Below are 22,175 nucleotides of genomic sequence, written 5' to 3' on the forward strand. Positions count from 1 at the left end.
GGCGGTCTCATCGTCTCGCCATCACGAGTGATGTTACGCAAGCATCGCCGTGTTAATTTTCCGGCGAGAAAGCGAAACACTCGCCCACCATCTCGGCCGATTAACGCCCCCCCCCGGTGTTATTTACGCCTCATTAGTGAGATTGCGAGGCGCTCATCAGCAAGTAAAACGCAAACCCGCCGGCGATAGCCCGCAGTAGCATCACGCCGCTGCATGCAAAGTGTCTTCGGATCTGGCCAAACGTAGCGGGCATGTGTGGCGTCGCAGCTGGAAGACAAGATTGTTGACGTCTTCTCCCACTTCCCAGGCCATCCACTCGGTCGCCTGGCACCACGAAGGCAAACAGTTTGTCTGCAGCCACTCGGATGGCACTCTGACCACATGGAATGTACGCGCCCCCGCCAAGCCTGCGCAGATCATCACGCCGCATGGTAGGAGCCGTTGCACACACACACACACACACACACACACACTTGTATTATGTAAACACAGGCGGTGTGAGTGAAGCCATGCATGGACGACTTAGTGTGTCTCTTGCGTCCACCAGGAAAGCAGCCCAAGGATGGCAAGAAGCCAGAGCCATGCAAGCCTATCCTGAAGGTGGAGTATAAAACAACAAGAGCTGGGTGAGTGCCATGGTCCCCGCCCATCCTGCTTCTTCCCAACATCCACATCCTGTCCTGGAAGCAGTTCTTCCTGTTATTCTGTCACAACTGTGCGTGCGTGTTTCCACTAGGGTTGTACGGTATACCGGTACTAGTGTAGTATCACGGTACTAATGAATCAAAAACGCGATAAATGCGTTAAAATGTAATATCGGAAATTATCGGCATCGGTTTTTTTATTATCAGTATCGTTTTTTAATTTTTAATTTTATTTTTATTTTTTATTAAATCCACATAAAAAACACAAGATACACTTACAATTAGTGCACCAACCCAAAAAACCTCCCTCCCCCATTTACACTCATTCACACAAAAGGGTTGTTTCTTTCTGTTATTAATATTCTGCTTCCTACATTATATATCAATATATATCAATACAGTCTGCAAGGGATACAGTCCGTAAGCACACATGATTGTGCGTGCTGCTACTCCACTAATAGTACTAACCTTTAACAGTTAATTTTACACATTTTCATTAATTACTAGTTTCTATGTAACTGTTTTTATATTGTTTTACTTTCTTTTTTATTCAAGAAAATGTTTTTAATTTATTTATCTTATTTTATTTTATAAATTTTTTTAAAAAGTACCTTATCTCCACCATACCTGGTTGTCCAAATTAGGCATAATAATGTGTTAATTCCACGACTGTATATATCGGTTGATATCGGTATCGGTAATTAAAGAGTTGGACAATATCTGGATATCGGCAAAAAGCCATTATCGGACATCCCTAGTGCTATACTCTGTTTGGAAAAGTACCGGTTCCCAATATTTATTTATTTATTTATTTTAAACGTCATGACATAGCTGATTTTATGAGCAGAGGAGCATGTTGGGCAGCGCACACACACAGAGTACTTACAAGCAGACACGGCGTTTAGACAGAAAAGGGAGAACGGACGCATTTTGGCCTAAAAAGTAAAGATAAAGGTAAAGTTATAACACTGAAACGCCCTCAGGAAGAGGTGTTGTAAAACATGGCTAGCTAGCTAGCGGCTAACATCCATCCACAGTGTATTAGCTACTTGTAAATCACTAATCCTTGTCTCCATGGCGACAAATAAAGTATGTTTTTTACAAGTATCGTTATCACTGCAGGACGAGGAATAGCTAAACATGCTTCACTACACACCGTAGCTCACCGGCGTCACAATGTAAACAAATGCCATGGGTGGATCTACACCTGACATCCACTGTAATGATACCAAGTACAAGAGCGTATCTAGTCGATACTATTATGATTTAATCAATATTTTCTATCGTCACTAAATCTTTTTTATTTTTTTATTCATACTTGTAATTCACTAATCCTCGCCTTCATGGCGACAAATAAAGTAAGTTTATTACAAGTATCATTATCACTGGAGGACGAGGAATAGCTTCACTACACACCGTAGGAGGATACAATAGCTCACCGGCGTCACAATGTAAACAAATGCCATGGGTGGATCTACACCTGACATCCACTGTAATGATACCAAGTACAAGAGCGTATCTAGTCGATACTATTATGATTTCATCAATATTTTCTATCGTCACTAAATCTATTTTATTTTTTTATTCATACTTCTAATTCACTAATCCTCGCCTCCATGGCGACAAAGTAAGTTTCTTACAAGTATTATTATCACTGGAGGACGAGGAATAGCTTCACTACACACCGTAGGAGGATACAATAGCTCACCGGCGTCATGATACCAAGTACAAGAGCGTATCTAGTCGATACTACTATGATTTAATCAATATTTTCTATCGTCACTAAATCTTTTTTTTTTTTTTTAAATTCATGCGTCTAAATCACTAATCCTCGTCTCCATGGCGACAAATAAAGTAAGTTTCTTACAAGTAGCATTATCACTGGAGGACGAGGAATAGCTAAACATGCTTCACTACACACCGTAGGAGGATACAATAGCTCACCGGCGTCACAATGTAAACAAATGCCATGGGTGGATCTACACTTGACATCCACTGTAATGATACCAAGTACAAGAGCGTATCTAGTCGATACTATTAGGATTTAATCAATATTTTCTATCGTCACTAAATCTTTTTAAAAAAATTTTTATTCATACTTCTTAATCACTAATCCTCGCCTCCATGGCGACAAATAAAGTAAGTTTCTTAAAAGTATCATTATCACTGGAGGACGAGGAATAGCTTCACTACACACCGTAGGAGGATACAATAGCTCAACGGCGTCATGATACCAAGTACAAGAGCGTATATAGTCGATACTATTATGATTTCATCAATATTTTGTATCGTAACTAAATCTTTTTTTTTTTTTTTTAAATTCATACTTCTAAATCACTAATCCTGGCCTCCATGGCGACAAATAAAGTAAGTTTCTTACCATTACCATTATCACTGGAGGACGAGGAATAGCTAAACATGCTTCACTACACACCGTAGCTCACCTGCGTCACAATGTAAACAAACGCCATGGGTGGATCCACACCTGACATCCACTGTGATGATACCAACTACAATAGCGTATCTCGTCGATACTACTATGATAACATCAATATTTTTTTGTTGCTCCAAAACCTGTATGTACCTTTCAGCATTAATGGTGCCTTCACAGATGTGTAAGTTACCCATGTCTTGGCCACTAATACACCCCCATACCATCACACATGCTGCCTTTTACACTTTGCGCCTAGAACAATCCGGATGGTTCTTTTCCTCTTTGTTCCTGAGGACACGACGTCCACAGTTTCCGAAAACAATTTGAAATGTGGACTCGTCAGACCACACAACACTTTTCCACTTTGCATCAGTCCGTCTTAGATGAGCTCGGGCCCCGGGTGTTGTTGATAAATGGCTTTGGCTTTGCATAGTAGAGTTTTAACTTGGACTTACAGATGTAGCGACCGACTGTAGTTACTGACAGTGGTTTTCTGAGGTGTTGCTGAGCCCATGTGGTGATATCCTTTACACACTGATGTGGCTTTTTGATGCAGTACCGCCTGAGGGATCGAAGGTCACGGGCATTGCCGCTTACGTGCAGTGATTTCTCCAGATTCTCTGAACCTTCTGATGATATTACGGAGCGTAGATGGTGAAATCCCTAAATTCCTTGCAATAGCTGGTTGAGAAATGTTGTTCTTAAACAATTTGCTCAGGCATTTGTTGACAAAGTGGTGAACCCTTGCATATTTGGTACATGGTAGGGATGTCCGATAATGGCTTTTTGACGATATCCGATATTCCAATATTGTCCAACTCTTTAATTACAGATACCGATATCAACCGATACCGATATCAACCGATATATGCAGTCGTGGAATTAACACATTATTATGCCTAATTTGGACAACAATGTATGGTGAAGATAAGGTACTTTTTAAAAAAATAAATAAAATAAGATAAATAAATTAAAAACATTTTCTTGAATAAAAAAGAAAGTAAAACAATATAAAAACAGTTACATAGAAACTAGTAATTAATGAAAATGAGTAAAATTAACTGTTAAAGGTGAGTATTATTAGTGGAGCAGCAGCACGCACAATCATGTGTGCTTACGGACTGTATCCCTTGCAGACTGTATTGATATATATTGATATATAATGTAGGAAGCAGAATATTAATAACAGAAAGAAACAACCCTTTTGTGTGAATGAGTGTAAATGGGGGAGGGAGGTTTTTTGGGTTGGTGCACTAATTGTAAGTGTATCTTGTGTTTTTTATGTTGATTTAATAAAAATAAAAATAAAAACGATACAGATAATAAAAAAACCGATACCGATAATTTCCGATATTACATTTTAACGCATTTATCGGCCGATAATATCGGCAGGCCGATATTATCGGACATCCCTAGTACATGGTGTAATGATAAGTTTGATCAGTAGATGGCAGTCACACATAAGAGATACATATATACATGCATGCATCCGGGACAAAAAAAACTAACTCTCCGTCTTTGCTCATTCACCAGCACAATCCTTTAATTTCCCTACAAATCGACAGTGTAATAACGTACAGATTAATTCTGCTTTGACTTACGATCTTGAAGCAGTTTTATTTGGTACATGGTGTAATGATAAGTTTGATCAGTAGATGGCAGTCACACATAAGAGATACATACATGCAGATACTTGCACGCATTGCTCATTCACCAGCGATCGAACCAAGAAAAATGTTACCTCCGATGCAGCAAACTGGCAATGAAATTGTTTCCTTCTGACCCAGGGACCCGTTCATGGTTCTGTGTGGAGGACTGTCCTACGACACGGTGGGGAGGAGAGCCTGTCTGACCGTGATGCACGGCAAGAGCACCGCCGTACTAGAGATGGACTTCCCCATCGTGGACTTCCTCACGCTGTGTGAAACGCCATATCCTAACGGTGAGCTCGCACTCGCTCTCACTCCCTTTGTTTGTGCGTGGGTACGACACGGTTGACGGTCTTGGTTTGTTAACCCAACCATACTATTCTTGGCCTTTTTTGTTTCGCAACAAATAACCGTTTTGGGGCAAAGTTTGGAGGGTTCGTACAATTCTAGTTCGCCAAGGTCACCACTAGGGAGAGCCAGCACACTTAAAGGCCTACTGAAATGATTTTTTTAAATTTAAACGGGAATAGCAGATCCATTCTATGTGTCATACTTGATCATTTTGCGATATTGCCATATTTTTGCTGAAAGGATTTAGTAGAGAAAATCGACGATAAAGTTCGCAACTTTTGCTCGCTGATAAAAAAAAGCCTTGCCTGTAGCGGAAGTAGCGTGACGTCACAGGAGCTAGTATTCCTCACAATTCCCCGTTGTTTACAATGGAGCGAGAGAGATTCGGACCGAGAAAGTGATGATTACCCCATTAATTTGAGCGAGGATGAAAGATTCGTAGATGAGGAACGTTACAGTGAAGGACTTGAGAGGCAGTGATGGACGTATCTTTTTTCTCTCTGACCGTAACTTAGGTACAAGCTGGCTCATTGGATTCCACACTCTCCTTTTTTTATTGTGGATCACAGATTTGTATTTTAAACCACCTCGGATACTATATCCTCTTGAAAATGAGAGTCGAGAACGCGAAATGGACATTCAGTGCCTTTTATCTCCACGACAATACATCGGCGAAATGCTTTAGCTACGAGCTAACGTGATAGCACCGTGCTTTAACTGCATATAGAAACAAAAAAATAAACCCCTGACTGGAAGGATAGATAGAAAATCAACAATACTATTAAACCGTGGACATGTAAATACACGGTTAATGCTTTCCAGGCTGACAAAGGTTAACAATGCTGTGCTAACGACGCCATTGAAGCTAACTTAGCAACTTAGCAACGGGACCTCACAGAGCTATGCTAAAAACATTAGCTCTCCACCTACGCCAGCCAGCCCTCATCTACTCATCAACACCCGTGCTCACCTGCGTTCCAGCGATCAGCAGAAGGACGAAGGACTTCACCCGATGCGTTTGGCGGCCCGGAGACGTAGGAAGTCAAGGTGAGGTCGGCGGCTAGCGCGGCTAGCGCTCCAACAAAGTCCTCCTGGTTGTGTTGCTGTAGTCCGCTGCTAATACACCGATCCCACCTACAACTGTCTTCTTTGCAGCCTTCATTGTTCATTAAACAAATTGCAAAAGATGTCCAGAATACTGTGGAATTAGGAAATGAAAACAGAGCTTTTTGTATAGGATTCTACGGGGTACCATAACTTCCGTTACTCTGACTTCGTCACGCGCATACGTCATCATACCGCGACGTTTCAGCCGGATATTTCCCGGGAAATTTAAAATGTCACTTTATAAATTAACCCGGCCGTATTGGCATGTGTTGCAATGTTAAGATTTCATCATTGATATATAAACTATCAGACTGCGTGGTCGCTAGTAGTGGCTTTCAGTAGGCCTTTAAAAGCTGCTTTTGTCTAGCCCGGGGGTCGGCAACCCGCGGCTCCAGAGCCGCATGCGGCTCTTTAGCGCCGCCCTAGTGGCTCTCTGGAGATTTTTCAAAAATGTATGAAGAATGGAAAAAGATGAGGGGGAAAAAAAAATCTATTTTTTTGTTTTAGCATGGTTTCTGTAGGAGGACAAACATGACACAAACCTCCCTAATTGTTATAAATCACACTGTTTATATTAAACATGCTTCACTGATTCGAGTATTTGGTGAGCGCCGTTTTGTCCTACTTATTTTGGCGGTCCTTGAACTCGCCATATAGTTTGTTTACATGTATAACTTTCTCCGACTTTCTAGGACGTGTTTTATGCCACTTCTTTTTCTGTCTCATTTTGCCCACCACACTTTTAACGTTGTGCGTGAATGCACAAAGGTGAGTTTTGTCGATGTTATTGACTTGTGTGGAGTGCTAATCAGACATATTTGGCCACTGCATGACTGCAAGCTAATCGATGCTAACATGCTATTTAGGCTAGCGATATGTACCGTAATTTCCGGACTATAAGCCGCTACTTTTTCCCCTCGTTCTGGTCCCTGCGGCTTATACAAGGGTGCGGCTTATTTACGGCCTGTTCTTCTCCGACACCGACGAAGAGGATTTCGGTGGTTTTAGTACGCAGGAGGAAGACGATGACACAATGATTAAAGACTGACTTTTCATATACCGGTAGGCTGGTTATTTTGATAACGTACAGGCGAGCACTTTGTATTACTTTGCACCGTTGTATTATTTGTACTCTGCACGAATGCTGTTCGCCATGTCAAAGATGTGAAAGTTTGATTGAATGATTGAAAGATTTATTGTTAATAAATGGGACGCTTTGCGTTCCCAAACAGTCATCTCTGTCCCGACAATCCCCTCCATGGTAGCAGGAACCCCTATATACTACGCTAATTACACATCAAAACCCTGCGGCTTATAGTCGGGTGCGGCTTATATATGGAGCAATCTGTATTTTCCCCTAAATTTAGCTGGTGCGGCTTATAGTCCGGAAATTACGGTGCATATTGCATCATTATGCCTCATTTGTAGCTATATTTGAGGTCATTTAGTTTCCTTTAAGTCCTCTTAATTCAATTTATATCTCATGACACATGTAATATGGCTTTTAATTTTTTGCGGCTCCAGACAGATTTGTTTTTGTATTTTTGGTCCAATATGGCTCTTTCAACATTTTGGGTTGCCGACCCCTGGTCTAGCCCCTTCAAGCCCAACTAACCATTGCTTTCACATTTGCTGATGCCTTAGTTAGTTTATTATTCCTTCGGTCAGTGGTAAACAAACAAACAGTTTTTACATAAACAAACAGTTTGATTGATTGATTGATTGATTGAGACTTTTATTAGTAGGTTGCACAGTGAAGTACATATTCCGTACAATTGACCACTAAATGGTAACACCCCAATACGTTTTTCAACTTGTTTAAGTCGGGGTCCACTTAAATTGATTCATGATACAGATATATACTATCATATATACTATCATCATAATACAGTCATCACACAAGATAATCACATTGAATTATTTACATGATTTACAATCAGGGGTGTGGAGGGGGGGGGGGATATGGACATCAAGTAGTGGACATAGAGAGAGAGAGAGAGAGAGAGAGATCAGAAGGCATAAGAAAAAGAAAAAGTATCTGCATTTGATTGTTTACATTTGATTATTAGCAATCCGGGGAGGGTGTTAGTTTAGGGTTGTAGCTGCCTGGAGGTGAACTTTTATTGCGGTTTTGAAGGAGGATAGAGATGCCCTTTCTTTTACACCTGTTGGGAGCGCATTCCACATTGATGTGGCATAGAAGGAGAATGAGTTAAGACCTTTGTTAGTTTGGAATCTGGGTTTAACGTGGTTAGTGGAGCACCCCCTGGTGTTGTGGTTATGGCGGTCATTTACGTTAAGGAAGTAGTTTGACATGTACTTCGGTATCAGGGAGGTGTAGCGGATTTTATAGACTAGGCTCAGTGCAAGTTGTTTAACTCTGTCCTCCACCTTGAGCCAGCCCACTTTAGAGAAGTGGGTAGGAGTGAGGTGGGATCTGGGGTGGAGGTCTAGAAGTAACCTGACTAGCTTGTTCTGAGATGTTTTGAGTTTAGATTTGAGGGTTTTGGAGGTTCTAGGGTACCAGGAGGTGCATGCGTAATGGAAAAAGGGTTGAACGAGAGTTCCCGCCAGAATCCTCATGGTGCTTTTGTTGACCAGAGAGGAGATTCTGTAGAGAAATCTCGTTCGTTGGTTAACCTTTTTGATTACCTTGGTTGCCATTTTATCACAGGAAAGGTTAGCCTCTAGAATGGAACCTAGGTAGGTGACCTCATCTTTCCTGGTGATGACACTGTCACCCACTTTTATGGTGAAGTCATTGACTTTCTTAAGGTTGATGTGGGACCCAAACAGGATGGATTCTGTTTTACCCAAGTGGATGGATAGCAAGTGTATGTTGTACATTCATAAATTGAACATGTTGCAGACCGAAAGTGTTTAGGCTGAAGTTGAACACTTATTGCGCCTAACACCTAGACCCGGACATCTTGTATGTAATAGAAATGTGTATGGTGTGTGGTCATTAAATATGTATTCTGATATATGTTCTTCACAGAAAATGAGCCAAAGTCAGTGAGTCTCAGTTTGAAAAATTAATTAATTGTATCATTTTTCTTTTAATAAAAAAATGAAAACGGGTCCCCCAGACCCGAACACCACACAAGGGTTAAAAGGGGGCGTGGCACGGGCAGGCCAATTTTGAGTTGTTTGCGACGAAAAAAAGAAATGCGCTTGGATTTGTGCGTCCGCACACTTTATCATAGCTACATTTTTACTTGCCTAAGTAGTTTTATGGATTTGAACGTACGTCTATTTTTAGTAGGAAATCCATGCAACTCTTGTTACATGAGACTTGTTGAGGTCTCCATGAATATGTCATTTTAAATGAATTAAAATAACTTGATTGCTCTGAATCGGTGGATGCCTTGTGGGTAGGGATGTCCGATAATGGCTTTTTGCCGATATTGTCCAACTCTTTAATTACCGATACCGATATCAACCGATACCGATATCAACCGATATATACAGTCGTGGAATTAACACATTATTATGCCTAATTTGGACAACCAGGTATGGTGAAGATAAGGTACTTTTTTAAAAAAATGAATCAAATAAAATAAGATAAATAAATTAAAAACATTTTCTTGAATAAAAAAGAAAGTAAAACAATATAAAAACAGTTACATAGAAACTAGTAATTAGTGAAAATTTGTAAAATTAAGTGTTAAAGGTTAGTACTATTAGTGGAGCAGCAGCACGCACAATCATGTGTGCTTACGGACTGTATCCCTTGCAGACTGTATTGATATATATTGATATATAATGTAGGAAGCAGAATATTAATAACAGAAAGAAACAACCCTTTTGTGTGAATGAGTGTAAATGGGGGAGGGAGGTTTTTTGGGTTGGTGCACTAATTGTAAGTGTATCTTGTGTTTTTTATGTGGATTTAATAAACAAAAAACAAAAACAAAAAAAAAACAAAACAAAAAAAAACTATACTGATAATAAAAAAAACGATACCGATAATTTCCCATATTACATTTTAACGCATTTATCGGCCGATAATATCGGCAGACCGATATTATCGGACATCTCTACTTGTGGGGTACGTTGTACTCGTTTACCAACCCTGTGTTTTCTCTTGTTTGCAGACTTCCAGGAGCCTTACGCAGTGGTGGTCCTCCTCGAGAGGGATCTAGTCGTCATCGACCTCGGACAGATTGGGTGAGCGCGCATCTTTAAATTCCCCGCATGTGTTGCTCTTCAATCTTTCTATTATTGTCATTCTACAATACTTGTACTGTTGAAAAATACCCTCGTCATCAGCTCCAGCACGTCTCTATCTCTCTCTCTCTCTCGACAGCTACCCGATATTTGAGAACCCGTATCCCCTAACCATTCACGAGTCCCCGGTGACCTGCTGTGAGTACTTTGCCGACTGCCCCGACGAACTTATTCCTGCACTTTACTCCGTTGGCAGCCGGCAAAAGAGACAAGGTTACAGCAAGAAGGTCAGCCTTTACACTCTTGTACTATAATCAATACTATCTAAATATTAGAAATACACCGATATGTGTTTTTTCAGGGCTGATACCGATCCGATATTTGCAGTAAAAGTTATTCAAATATGAATAATGTGTGTCAGTAAACAGCTGGACAAGGCTTTAAGTTGTTTTTTTTAACATTTTTTCTGAAACGTGGGACTAGTAGCAACTAGGGCTGTACGGTATACCGGTACTAGTATAGTATCGCGGTACTAATGAATCAAAAACGGTACTATACTCTGTTTGAAAAGTACCGGTTCCCAATATTTTTTTTTACAAGCATGACAGTGCGTCGTCGTCACGTCGTGACATTGCTGGTTTTACCAGCAGAGGAGCATGTTGGGCAGCGCACACACACAGAGTACTTACAAGCAGACACAGGGTGTAGACAGAAAAGGGAGAATGGACGCGTTTTGGTGTAAAAAGTCAAGATAAAGGTGAAGTTATAACACTGAAACACCCTCAGGAAGAGCTGCTTTAGACATGGCTAGCTAGCTAGCGGCTAACATCCATCTGCAGTGTTTTAGCTACTTCTAAATCACTAGTCTTGGTCTCCATGGCGACAAATAAAGTACGTTTCTTACAAGTACCATTATCACTGCAAGACGAGGAATATCTAAACATGCTTCACTACACACCGTAGGAGGATACAATAGCTCACCGCCGTCACAATGTAAACAAATGCCATGGGTGGATCTACACCTGACATCCACTGTAATGATACCAAGTACAAGAGCGTATCTAGTCGATACTATTATGATTTCATCAATATTTTTTATCGTCGCTAAATCTTTTTTTTTTTAAATTCATACTTCTAAATCACTAATGCTGGTCTCCATGGCGACAAATAAAGTAAGTTTCTTACAAGTACCATTATCATTGGAGGATGAGGAATAGCTAAACATGCTTCACTACACACCGTAGGAGGATACAATAGCTCACCGGCGTCACAATGTAAACAAATGCCATGGGTGGATCTACACCTGACATCCACTGTAATGATACCAAGTACAGGAGCGTGTCTAGTCGATACTATTATGATTTCATCAATATTTTTTATTGTCACTAAATCTTTTTTTTTGTAATTCATACTTCTAAATCACTAATCCTGGTCTCCATGGCGACAAAAAAAGTAAGTTTCTTACAAGTACCATTATCACTGGAGGATGAGGAATATCTAAACATGCTTCACTACACACCATAGGAGGATACAATAGCTCACCGGCGTCACAATGTAAACAAATGCCATGGGTGGATCTACACCTGACATCCACTGTAATGATACCAAGTACAGGAGCGTGTCTAGTCGATACTATTATGATTTCATCAATATTTTATATTTTATATTTCTAACAAAGACAAATCATTATTTCTTCTAGATTTTCCAGAACAAAAATTTTAAAATAAATTCAAAATACTTTGAAATAAGATTTAAATTTGATTCTACAGATTTTCTAGATTTGCCAGAATCATTTTTTTGAATTTTAATCATAATAAGTTTGAAGAAATATTTTACAAATATTCTTCGTCGACAAAACAGAAGCTAAAATGAAGAATTAAATTGAAAAAATTATTTATTATTCTTTACAATAAAAAAAAAAAAAAAATTTTTTTTTTTTTTTTTTTCCCCCAGAAATAAATACAATCATGTGTGCTTACGGACTGTATACCTGCAGACTGTATTGATCTATATTGATATATAATGTATATATTGTGTTTTTTATGTTGATTTCATTTAAAAAAAAAAAAAAAATAATTTTTTTTTTTTTTTTTTTTTTTTTAAATTCTTGTGCGGCCCGGTGGTTGGGGACCACTGATGTAGGGCAAACGGCCTTGTGCTTGAGCAGTGGTTCTACAGTAACTCCTCTATTTATTTTGTAAATACTGGCATCATATGTGTATATGGTGTATCTGCTGATGTAAAAAAAAAAAAATAGACAGATATACGTCAAAATGCAAAATATTGCTGCGGCCGATCTGTATGAAATATAAATGTGTTAATTGAATGGTGTGTTTTCTCCGGTCAGGAGTGGCCAATCAGCGGGGGGAACTGGGGTCAAGGCACACAAAGTTACCCAGAGATTATCATCACGGGGTGAGTCATTGGTGATCAGTAAAATAACAAATTAGACTTGGAAGGCTTGGAAATATTATTCTTGTTTGTGCTTTCTGTCCATTAACAGACATGCTGATGGCTCCATTAAGTTTTGGGACGCTTCTGCATGTAAGAACTTACTTATTTTGTGCATGTAAATGTTTTATAATAGTTTGGTTCTAGCTTTTTGGCTCAACTCCTCCAACTGTGCGACACGCTTTCAGTCAAACACACATCTTTTTAAAACATGCAAATCAATAAAATAGACGTAAAACACGTATGTCATCTTTTCAAACGAACAAATCAAATTGACATTGAAACACGTATGTCATCATTTTGAACTTAAATATGAATAAAATAAGCATAAAACACACATCTTTTTAAACAAAGATAAATGAAATAGACATAAAACACACGTGATATTTTAATACATAAATATAAATAAAACGTGTCATCTTTTAAAATGTTAAAATATAGATAAAATAGACATAACATTTTTTTACTGTATATCATCTTTTGAAACATAAATATAAATGAAATAGACATAAAACACATGTATGTCATCTTTTAATACATAAATATAAATAAAATAGACATAAAACGTGTCATATTTTGAAACATAAATATACATAACATAGACATAAGACACATGTATTTCATCTTTTAATACATAGATATAAAAAAATAGACATAAAACATGTCATATTTTAATATATAAATTAAATAGACATAAAACACATGTATGACATCTTTTAATACATAAATATAAATAAAATAGACAAAACACATACAAGTCATCTTTTTAAACATAAATATGAATAGAAAAGACATAAAACATGTTTGTATGTCATCTGTTTACTGTATGCCAACTTTTGAAACATAAATATAAATAAAATAGACATAAAACACATGCAAGTCAGATTTTTAAACATAATGAATAAAATAGACATAAAACACATATCATCTTGTTAAACAAATGTAACTTAAATAGTTAAAACACATATAAATAAAACATATATATTTCATATTTTTAAACATACATATAAATAAAATAGACATAAAACACATGTCATCTTGTTAAACAAATGTAACTTAAATAGTTAACACATGTATTTCATCTTTTTAAACATACATATGAATAAAATAGGTATAAAACATGTTTGTATGTCATCTTTTGAAACACAAATATATATAAAATAGACATAAAACACATGTATATCATATTTTAAACATACACATAAATAATATAGACATACACTACCGTTCAAAAGTTTGGGGTCACCCAAACAATTTAGTGGAATAGCCTTCATTTCTAAGAACAAGAATAGACTGTCGAGTTTCAGATGAACGTTCTCTTTTTCTGGCCATTTTGAGCGTTTAATTGACCCCACAAATGTGATGCTCCAGAAACTCAATCTGCTCAAAGGAAGGTCCGTTTTGTAGCTTCTGTAACGAGCTAAAGTGTTTTCAGACGTGTGAACATGATTGCACAAGGGTTTTCCAATCATCAATTAGCCTTCTGAGCCAATGAGCAAACACATTGTACCATTAGAACACTGGAGTGATAGTTGCTGGAAATGGGCCTCTATACACCTATGTAGATATTGCACCAAAAAGCAGACATTTGCAGCTAGAATAGTCATTTACCACATTAGTAATGTATAGAGTGTATTTCTTTCAAGTTAAGACTAGTTTAAAGTTATCTTCATTGAAAAGTACAAGTGTATATATATATATTTATATATATATATATATAAAATAGATATAAAACAAATGTACTGTATGCCAGTTTGGACACACTTTCTCATTCAATGTGTTTTCTTTATTTTCACGACTATTTACATTGTAGATTGTCACATCAAAACTATGAATGAACACATGTGGAGTTATGTACTTAACACAAAAAAAGGTGGAATAACTGAAAACATGTTTTATATTCTAGTTTCCTCAAAATAGCCACCCTTTGCTCCGATTGCTGCTTTGCACACTCTTGGCATTCTCTCCATGGGCTTCAAGAGGTAGTCACCTGAAATGCTTTTCACTTCACAGGTGTGTTTGAAGCTCACGGAGAGAATGCCAAGAGTGTGCAAAAGGGTTGTAAATAAATAAAATACCGTATTTCCTTGAATTGGCGCCGGGAATATGGTATTCGCATGCCTCGAATTACAGCCGGGTCAAACTCGTTTCGCAAAATAATTAGCGCACGCTTGGCACTTCCGCCGGGTCAAATATGAGTCATTAAATGACTCCCGCCTCCTGGCGGTAGAGGGCGCTAGTGATCGTTCTTGCGACTGCTGGTACTGCAGAAGACCCGTGCAGCAGAAGAAGACACACGGCAGCAAGAGTGCGCAGCCATTGTTTGCTTGGACTTTTACCACGGAGGATTACATATTTAAAATAAAACCGTTTTCTAAACTGGACTTTCAATCGAAGCAGGAGGTAATACTTAAAAGGAAGATCTCCATCGAGACAGAGAGACTTTTAAAACTGAAGAAAGATAAGGAAGACTTCTATATCGATGCTTTTCTTCAAAAGGAGCTGGCATGGACTCATTTATACCTAAAGGTAAGACAATAATAACGTTTTTTTAATTAAATGTGCTTTTCATGATAAGGTAAGCGCCGGAGTGAGAAGAGGTTTTAAAATAATTAGCGCATGCTTGGCCATCCCGCAGGCTTCTGGTAAGCGCCGGAGTGACAGGAGGTTTTAAATTAATTAGCGCCCCTGCGGCTATTCAGGGAAATACGGTAGACATAAAATATGCAGTATGTGCTTTCTGTATATGCATAAGTGTACACAGTAGTGTCATCAGCAGATGTTTTTGCCATCTTCTGGACACCCCGATTGTGTTCAACTGTGCCATGACAACTGATCAAGTCTCCCCCCCCCCCTCACCCCAAAATAAAGTGATGCTGCAAGTGCTGTACAAGCTGAAGACGGCCAAGGTTTTTGAGCGGGCACGCGGCAAGGAGGAGAAGGCCAACACGGAGATCGTGGAGGAGGACCCCTTTGCCATCCAGACCCTGTGCTGGTGCCCCGAGAGCAGGATGCTGTGCGTGGCCGGCGTGTCCGCCCACGTCATCGTCTACAGATTCAGCAAACAAGAGGTCACCACCGCTGAGGTGCAGGTGAGTGGAGTTGTCACCCTTTCCCGCCTGCTGGAGGAATTTACAATTTAGAACCAACATGTCATTTTGACGCATTGCCTTGCCGCCATGCAGCTCTTGGAGGTGCGTCTGCAGTGCGAGCTGAACGACGTGGACTCGCCCGACCCCGCAGGAGAGCACACCCCCGCGGCGTCCCCCCCCAGCCCCCAGGAGACGGAGCCCACCACTCAGCCCTCCACCGGCAGCAACTCCTCGGAGGGAGCGCGGGACAACATGCCGTGCCTGCAGTAGGGAGAGCACTTCTTTTGCTGTCGAATGAGCCGTTGCAGTAACGATGGAACCTCCGTGCAGGGTGCGTAGCTCCGCCCTGAAGCAGTCTCCCGGGTACCAGGTGGAGCTGGTCATCCAGCTGCTGTGGGTGAGCGGGGAGCCTCCTCAGCAAATCACCAGCTTGGCCATGAACTCCTCGTACGGACTGTAAGTCGTCTGCGAGCATCCACTCCTTGCTTCCTGCGGCAAGACATCCCAATGTTCCTCTTTAGTGTGTGTTGGTGTCTTTCAGGGTGGTGTTCGGGAACAGTAGCGGTCTGGCTGTGGTGGACTACCTCCAGAAAAGCTTGCTCCTCAACATGGGCACGTCGGAGCTCTACAGCCCCTCTGAACCCTACCAGAGACAGCCTCACTCCCCACGTAAAACCCGGCAGCCCTCTGGAGGTCAGCTCTCGTTACACTCCGTCACACTTGTAACGTGTCGCTACACCGTGCCTGTTGCCTGGGTAACAACTTGTAACGTGTTGCTACACCTTACTTGTTGTCTGGGTAACAACTTGTAATGTGTTGTTACACCGTACCTATTGCCTGGGTAACAACTTGTAACGTGTTGCTACACCTTACTTGTTGTCTGGGTAACAACTTGTAATGTGTTGTTACACCGTGCCTGTTGCCTGGGTAACAACTTGTAACGTGTTGCTACACCGTGCCTGTTGCCTGGGTAACAACTTGTAACGTGTTGCTACACCTTACTTGTTGTCTGGGTAACAACTTGTAATGTGTTGTTACACCGTACCTATTGCCTGGGTAACAACTTGTAACGTGTTACTACACTGTGCCTGTTGCCTGGGTAACAACTTGTAACGTGTTGCTACACTGTGCCTGCTGCCAAGACTCTTTTTTTTTTTTGCAGTAGGTCCTTAAAAAACAGTCAAAGATCATCTATTTGATAGGAACGGCCTAGTTATTTTTTGCAGTAGGTACTTAAAAAACAGTCTAAGATCATCTATTTGACAGGAGCAACCTAGTCTCTTTTTTTTTTGCAGTAGGTACTTAAAAAACAGTCAAAGATCATCTATTTGACAGGAGCAACCTAGTCTCTTTTTTTTTTGCTGTAGGTACTTAAAAAACAGTCAAAGATCATCTATTTGACAGGAGCAACCTAGTCTCTTTTTTTTTTGCAGTAGGTACTTAAAAAACAGTCAAAGATCATCTATTTGACAGGAGCAACCTAGTCTCTTTTTTTTGCAGTTGGTCCTTAAAAAAACAGTCAAAGATCATCTATTTGACAGGAGCAACCTAGTCTCTTTTTTTTTTTTACAGTAGGTACTTAAAAAACAGTCAAAGATCATCTATTTGACAGGAGCAACCTAGTCTCTTTTTTTGCAGTAGGTACTTAAAAAACAGTCAAAGATCATCTATTTGACAGGAGCAACCTAGTCTTTTTTCTGCAGTTGGTCCTTAAAAAAACAGTCAAAGATCATCTATTTGACAGGAGCAACCTAGTCTCTTTTTTTTTTACAGTAGGTACTTAAAAAACAGTCACAGATCATCTATTTGACAGGAGCAACCTAGTCTTTTTTTTGCAGTTGGTCCTTAAAAAAACAGTCAAAGATCATCTATTTGACAGGAGCAACCTAGTCTCTTTTTTTTTGCAGTAGGTACTTAAAAAACAGTCAAAGATCATCTATTTGACAGGAGCAACCTAGTCTCTTTTTTTTTTTACAGTAGGTACTTAAAAAACAGTCAAAGATCATCTATTTGACAGGAGCAACCTAGTCTCTTTTTTTTTTTACAGTAGGTACTTAAAAAACAGTCACAGATCATCTATTTGACAGGAGCAACCTAGTCTCTTTTTTTTGCAGTAGGTACTTAAAAAACAGTCAAAGATCATCTATTTGACAGGAGCAACCTAGTCTTTTTTTTGCAGTTGGTCCTTAAAAAAACAGTCAAAGATCATATATTTGACGAGAGCGGCCTAGTCTCTTTTTTTTGCAGTAGGTTCTTAAAAACAACAGTCAAAGATTGCCAAAATAACAGGAGTGCCGTAGTGTTTTTTTTTGCAGTAGGTACTTAAAAAAACAGTCAAAGATCATCTATTTGACAGGAGCAGCCTAGTCTCTCTTTTTTGCAGTAGGTCCTTAACAAAACAGTCAAAGATCATCTATTTGACAGGAACGGCGTTGTCTCTTTTTTTGCAGTTGATCCTTTTAAAAACAGTCAAAGATCATATATTTGACAGGAGCAGCCTAATCTCAATTTTTTGTTGTTGATCCTTAAAAACAATCAAAGATCATCTATTTGACAGAAACGGCAGCGTCTCGTTTTTTCTTGCAGTTGGCCCTTAAAAAAACAGTCAAAGATCATCTATTTGACAGGAGCGGCCTCGTCTCTTTTTTTTTTGGCAGTAGGTCCTTAAAAACAGTCAAAGATCATCTATTTGACAGGAGCACTCTGCTGTTGTGAAGGATCTGGGTGTGTAATGTGTGAAGTAGCATTTATCTGCATCGTGATCACTTCCTCCTGCAGTAGCTCCTCCTCCCCAGCAGGGGCACATCACTTGGCGCGTACGTAGTGGTCATCGCCTCGCTGTGTATTATCTCTGCGGTGAAAGAATGCTACATTTGGAGCACACGCCTGTCCTCACCCGCCTCTTGTCTCTTCATGCTTGGCTAAAGACGTTCCCAGCGGGACGTCTCTGGTGTCCAGAGTTTCGGTCTTGTGTTCCGAGTCCGTGAAAAAGCTGCGCTCTTCACGCCTCAGTAAGTGGCTGTCTTTGCAGACGTACAGTAGACGTACAGTAGAACCCTTTTTACTTTGTGTGGAAAAGAAGGTAAGGCGAACCCTCCTTTAGCGGTTAGCTTGTAGCAACTAGCATAGCTTGAATTAGCACATCTGCCAAGGATGCTAGCAAACCAGGTCCTTAAAAATAACAGTCAAAGATTGTTTATACTACAGGAGTGCTCTTTTGTTAAGGATCGAGTGTATCTTTGTAGTCCAAGATCGTCTATATGACAGGAGCGCTCTTGTGTTGTTGTTTTTTTTACAGTAGGTTTTTAACAACAGTCAAAGATCATCTATACAACGAGAGCGCCCTACGTTTTATTTTTGTTTACAGTAGGTCCTTAAAAATCAACAGTCAAAGATCATTTATACAACAAAGGGTGTTCTGTTGTTTTTTTAAGGATCTAATACAAAAACAGTCACATATCCTCTGTATGATAGAGCACTCGTGTTTTTTTTGCAGTTTGTCCTTAAAAACAGTCAAAGATCAGCGCCTTAGGTTTTTTGTTTTTTTTAAGAGTAGGTCCTAAAAAAAACAACAGTCAAAGATCATTTATATAACAGAGGGTGTTCTGCTGTTTTTAAGGATCTAATGCAAAAAACAGTCACATATCCTCTGTATGATAGGGGCACTCGTGTTTTTTTTTTTGTTGCAATCGGTCCTTAAAAACAGTCAAAGATCATCTTTTACAACAAGAGCGCCTTTCGTTTTTTGTTTTTGTTTACAGTAGGTCCTTAAAAAACAACAGTCAAAGAACAACAGTCAAAGATCATTTATACAACAGATGGTGTTCTGCTGTTTTTAAGGATATAATTTAAAAACAGTCACATATCCTCTGTATGACAGGAGCACTCGTGTTTTTTGTTTTTTTTGCATTAGGTCCTTAAAAACAGTCAAAGATCATCTATACAACCGGAGCGCCTTACGTTTTTGTTTTTTTACAGTAGGTCCTAAAAAACAACAACAGTCAAAGATCATTCATATAACAGAAGTGTTTTGCTGTATTTAAGGATCTAATGCAAAAACAGTCACATATCCTCTGTATGACAGGAGCACTCGTGGTTTTTTTTGCAATCAGTCCTTAAAAACAGTCAAAGATCATCTATACAACCGTAGCGCCTTACGTTTTTTTTTGTTTACAGTAGGTCCTTAAAAAAACAACAGTCAAAGATCATTTATATAACCGAGAGTGTTCTGCTGTTTTTAAGGATATAATTTAAAAATAGTCACATATCCTCTGTATGACAGGAACACTCGTTTTGTTTTTTTTGCAATCAGTCCTTAAAAACAGTCAAAGATCATCTATACAACCGGAGCGCCTTACTTTTTTATTTTTTTATTTTTACAGTTGGTCCTTAAAAAACAACAGTCAAAGATCATTTATACAACAGATGGTGTTCTGCTGTTTTTAAGGATATAATTTAAAAACAGTCACATATCCTCTGTATGACAGGAGCACTCGTTTTTTTTGTTGCAATCGGTCCTTAAAAACAGTCAAAGATCATCTATACAACCGGAGCGCCTTACTTTTTATTTTATTTTTTTATTTTTTATTTTTATACAGTTGGTCCTTAAAAAACAACAGTCAAAGATCATTTATACAACAGATGGTGTTCTGCTGTTTTTAAGGATATAATTTAAAAACAGTCACATATCCTCTGTATGACAGGAGCACTCGTTTTTTTTGTTGCAATCGGTCCTTAAAAACAGTCAAAGATCATCTATACAACCGGAGCGCCTTACTTTTTATTTTATTTTTTTATTTTTTATTTTTATACAGTTGGTCCTTAAAAAACAACAGTCAAAGATCATTTATACAACAGATGGTGTTCTGCTGTTTTTAAGGATATAATTTAAAAATAGTCACATATCCTCTGTATGACAGGAGCAATCGTGTTATTTTTTTTTTTTTTTGCATTAGGTCCTTAAAAACAGTCAAAGATCATCTATACAACCGGAGCGCCTTACTTTTTTATTTTTTTATTTTTACAGTTGGTCCTTAAAAAACAACAGTCAAAGATCATTTATACAACAGATGGTGTTCTGCTGTTTTTAAGGATATAATTTAAAAACAGTCACATATCCTCTGTATGACAGGAGCACTCGTTTTTTTTGTTGCAATCGGTCCTTAAAAACAGTCAAAGATCATCTATACAACCGGAGCGCCTTACTTTTTATTTTATTTTTTTATTTTTTATTTTTATACAGTTGGTCCTTAAAAAACAACAGTCAAAGATCATTTATACAACAGATGGTGTTCTGCTGTTTTTAAGGATATAATTTAAAAATAGTCACATATCCTCTGTATGACAGGAGCAATCGTGTTATTATTTTTTTTTTTTGCATTAGGTCCTTAAAAACAGTCAAAGATCATCTATACAACCGGAGCGCCTTACTTTTTTTTTTTTTTTTTTTACAGTAGGTCCTTAAAAAAACAACAGTCAAAGATAATTTATATAACCGAGAGTGTTTTGCTGTTTTTAAGGATATGTCACATATCCTCTGTATGACAGGAACACTCGTTTTTTTTTTTTGCAATCAGTCCTTAAAAACAGTCAAAGATCATCTATACAACAGGAGCGCCTTACGTTTTTTTGCAATAGGTCCTTAAAAACAGTCAAAGATCATCTATACAACCAGGGCGCCTTACTTTTTTTTGCAATCGGTCCTTAAAAACAGTCAAAGATCATCTATACAACCAGGGCGCCTTACTTTTTTTTGCAATCGGTCCTTAAAAACAGTCAAAGATCATCTATACAACAGGAGCGCCCTACGTTTTTTTGCAATAGGTCCTTAAAATATGTTAACGTTTTTTTGTTAGCATTTTATTTAATTTCTGTCGGTTGACATTAAAAACTGTCATAATAATAAAAGTTATAAAAAATGAATGATTGTTTTGTTTTGTCTAAATGCATTTTTTAGACAGCATTTACTTGTAAAGCCCAAACTCCATGTGTTAATGGTGTAGAGCAGGGGTCACCAACCTTTTTGAAAGCAAGAGCTACTTCTTGGGTAGTGATTAATGCGAAGGGCTACCAGTTTGATACACACTTCAATAAATGGCCAGAAATAGCCAATTTGCTCAATTTACCTTTAACTCTATGTTATTATTAATAATTAATGATATTTACACTTAATTGAACGGTTTAAAAGAGGAGAAAACACGAAAAAAAATGACAATAAAATTTTGAAACATAGTTTATCTTCAATTTCGACTCTTTAAAATTCAAAATTCAACCGAAA

The 22,175-nt window shown here is 38.6% G+C and overlaps 1 protein-coding gene across 5 annotated transcripts in view; it reads left to right on the top strand.

The window, feature by feature from the left end:
- The window catches only part of LOC133647103 (syntaxin-binding protein 5-like), a 94,547-nt gene that overhangs the window by 41,364 nt on the left and 31,008 nt on the right, over positions 1-22,175 (top strand). For all 5 annotated transcript variants that reach the window (XM_062043217.1, XM_062043218.1, XM_062043219.1 and 2 more), the window contains exons 8-18: positions 308-431; positions 548-626; positions 4,866-5,020; positions 10,283-10,355; positions 10,495-10,642; positions 12,703-12,770; positions 12,859-12,899; positions 15,678-15,898; positions 15,992-16,164; positions 16,229-16,354; positions 16,440-16,591. In XM_062043217.1, coding sequence (XP_061899201.1) covers positions 308-431; positions 548-626; positions 4,866-5,020; positions 10,283-10,355; positions 10,495-10,642; positions 12,703-12,770; positions 12,859-12,899; positions 15,678-15,898; positions 15,992-16,164; positions 16,229-16,354; positions 16,440-16,591 — 1,360 coding nt within the window. The remainder of the gene's footprint in view (positions 1-307; positions 432-547; positions 627-4,865; positions 5,021-10,282; positions 10,356-10,494; positions 10,643-12,702; positions 12,771-12,858; positions 12,900-15,677; positions 15,899-15,991; positions 16,165-16,228; positions 16,355-16,439; positions 16,592-22,175) is intronic.

The sequence above is a fragment of the Entelurus aequoreus genome, linkage group LG03 (assembly GCF_033978785.1).
Source record: "Entelurus aequoreus isolate RoL-2023_Sb linkage group LG03, RoL_Eaeq_v1.1, whole genome shotgun sequence".
Classification (NCBI taxonomy): domain Eukaryota; kingdom Metazoa; phylum Chordata; class Actinopteri; order Syngnathiformes; family Syngnathidae; genus Entelurus; species Entelurus aequoreus.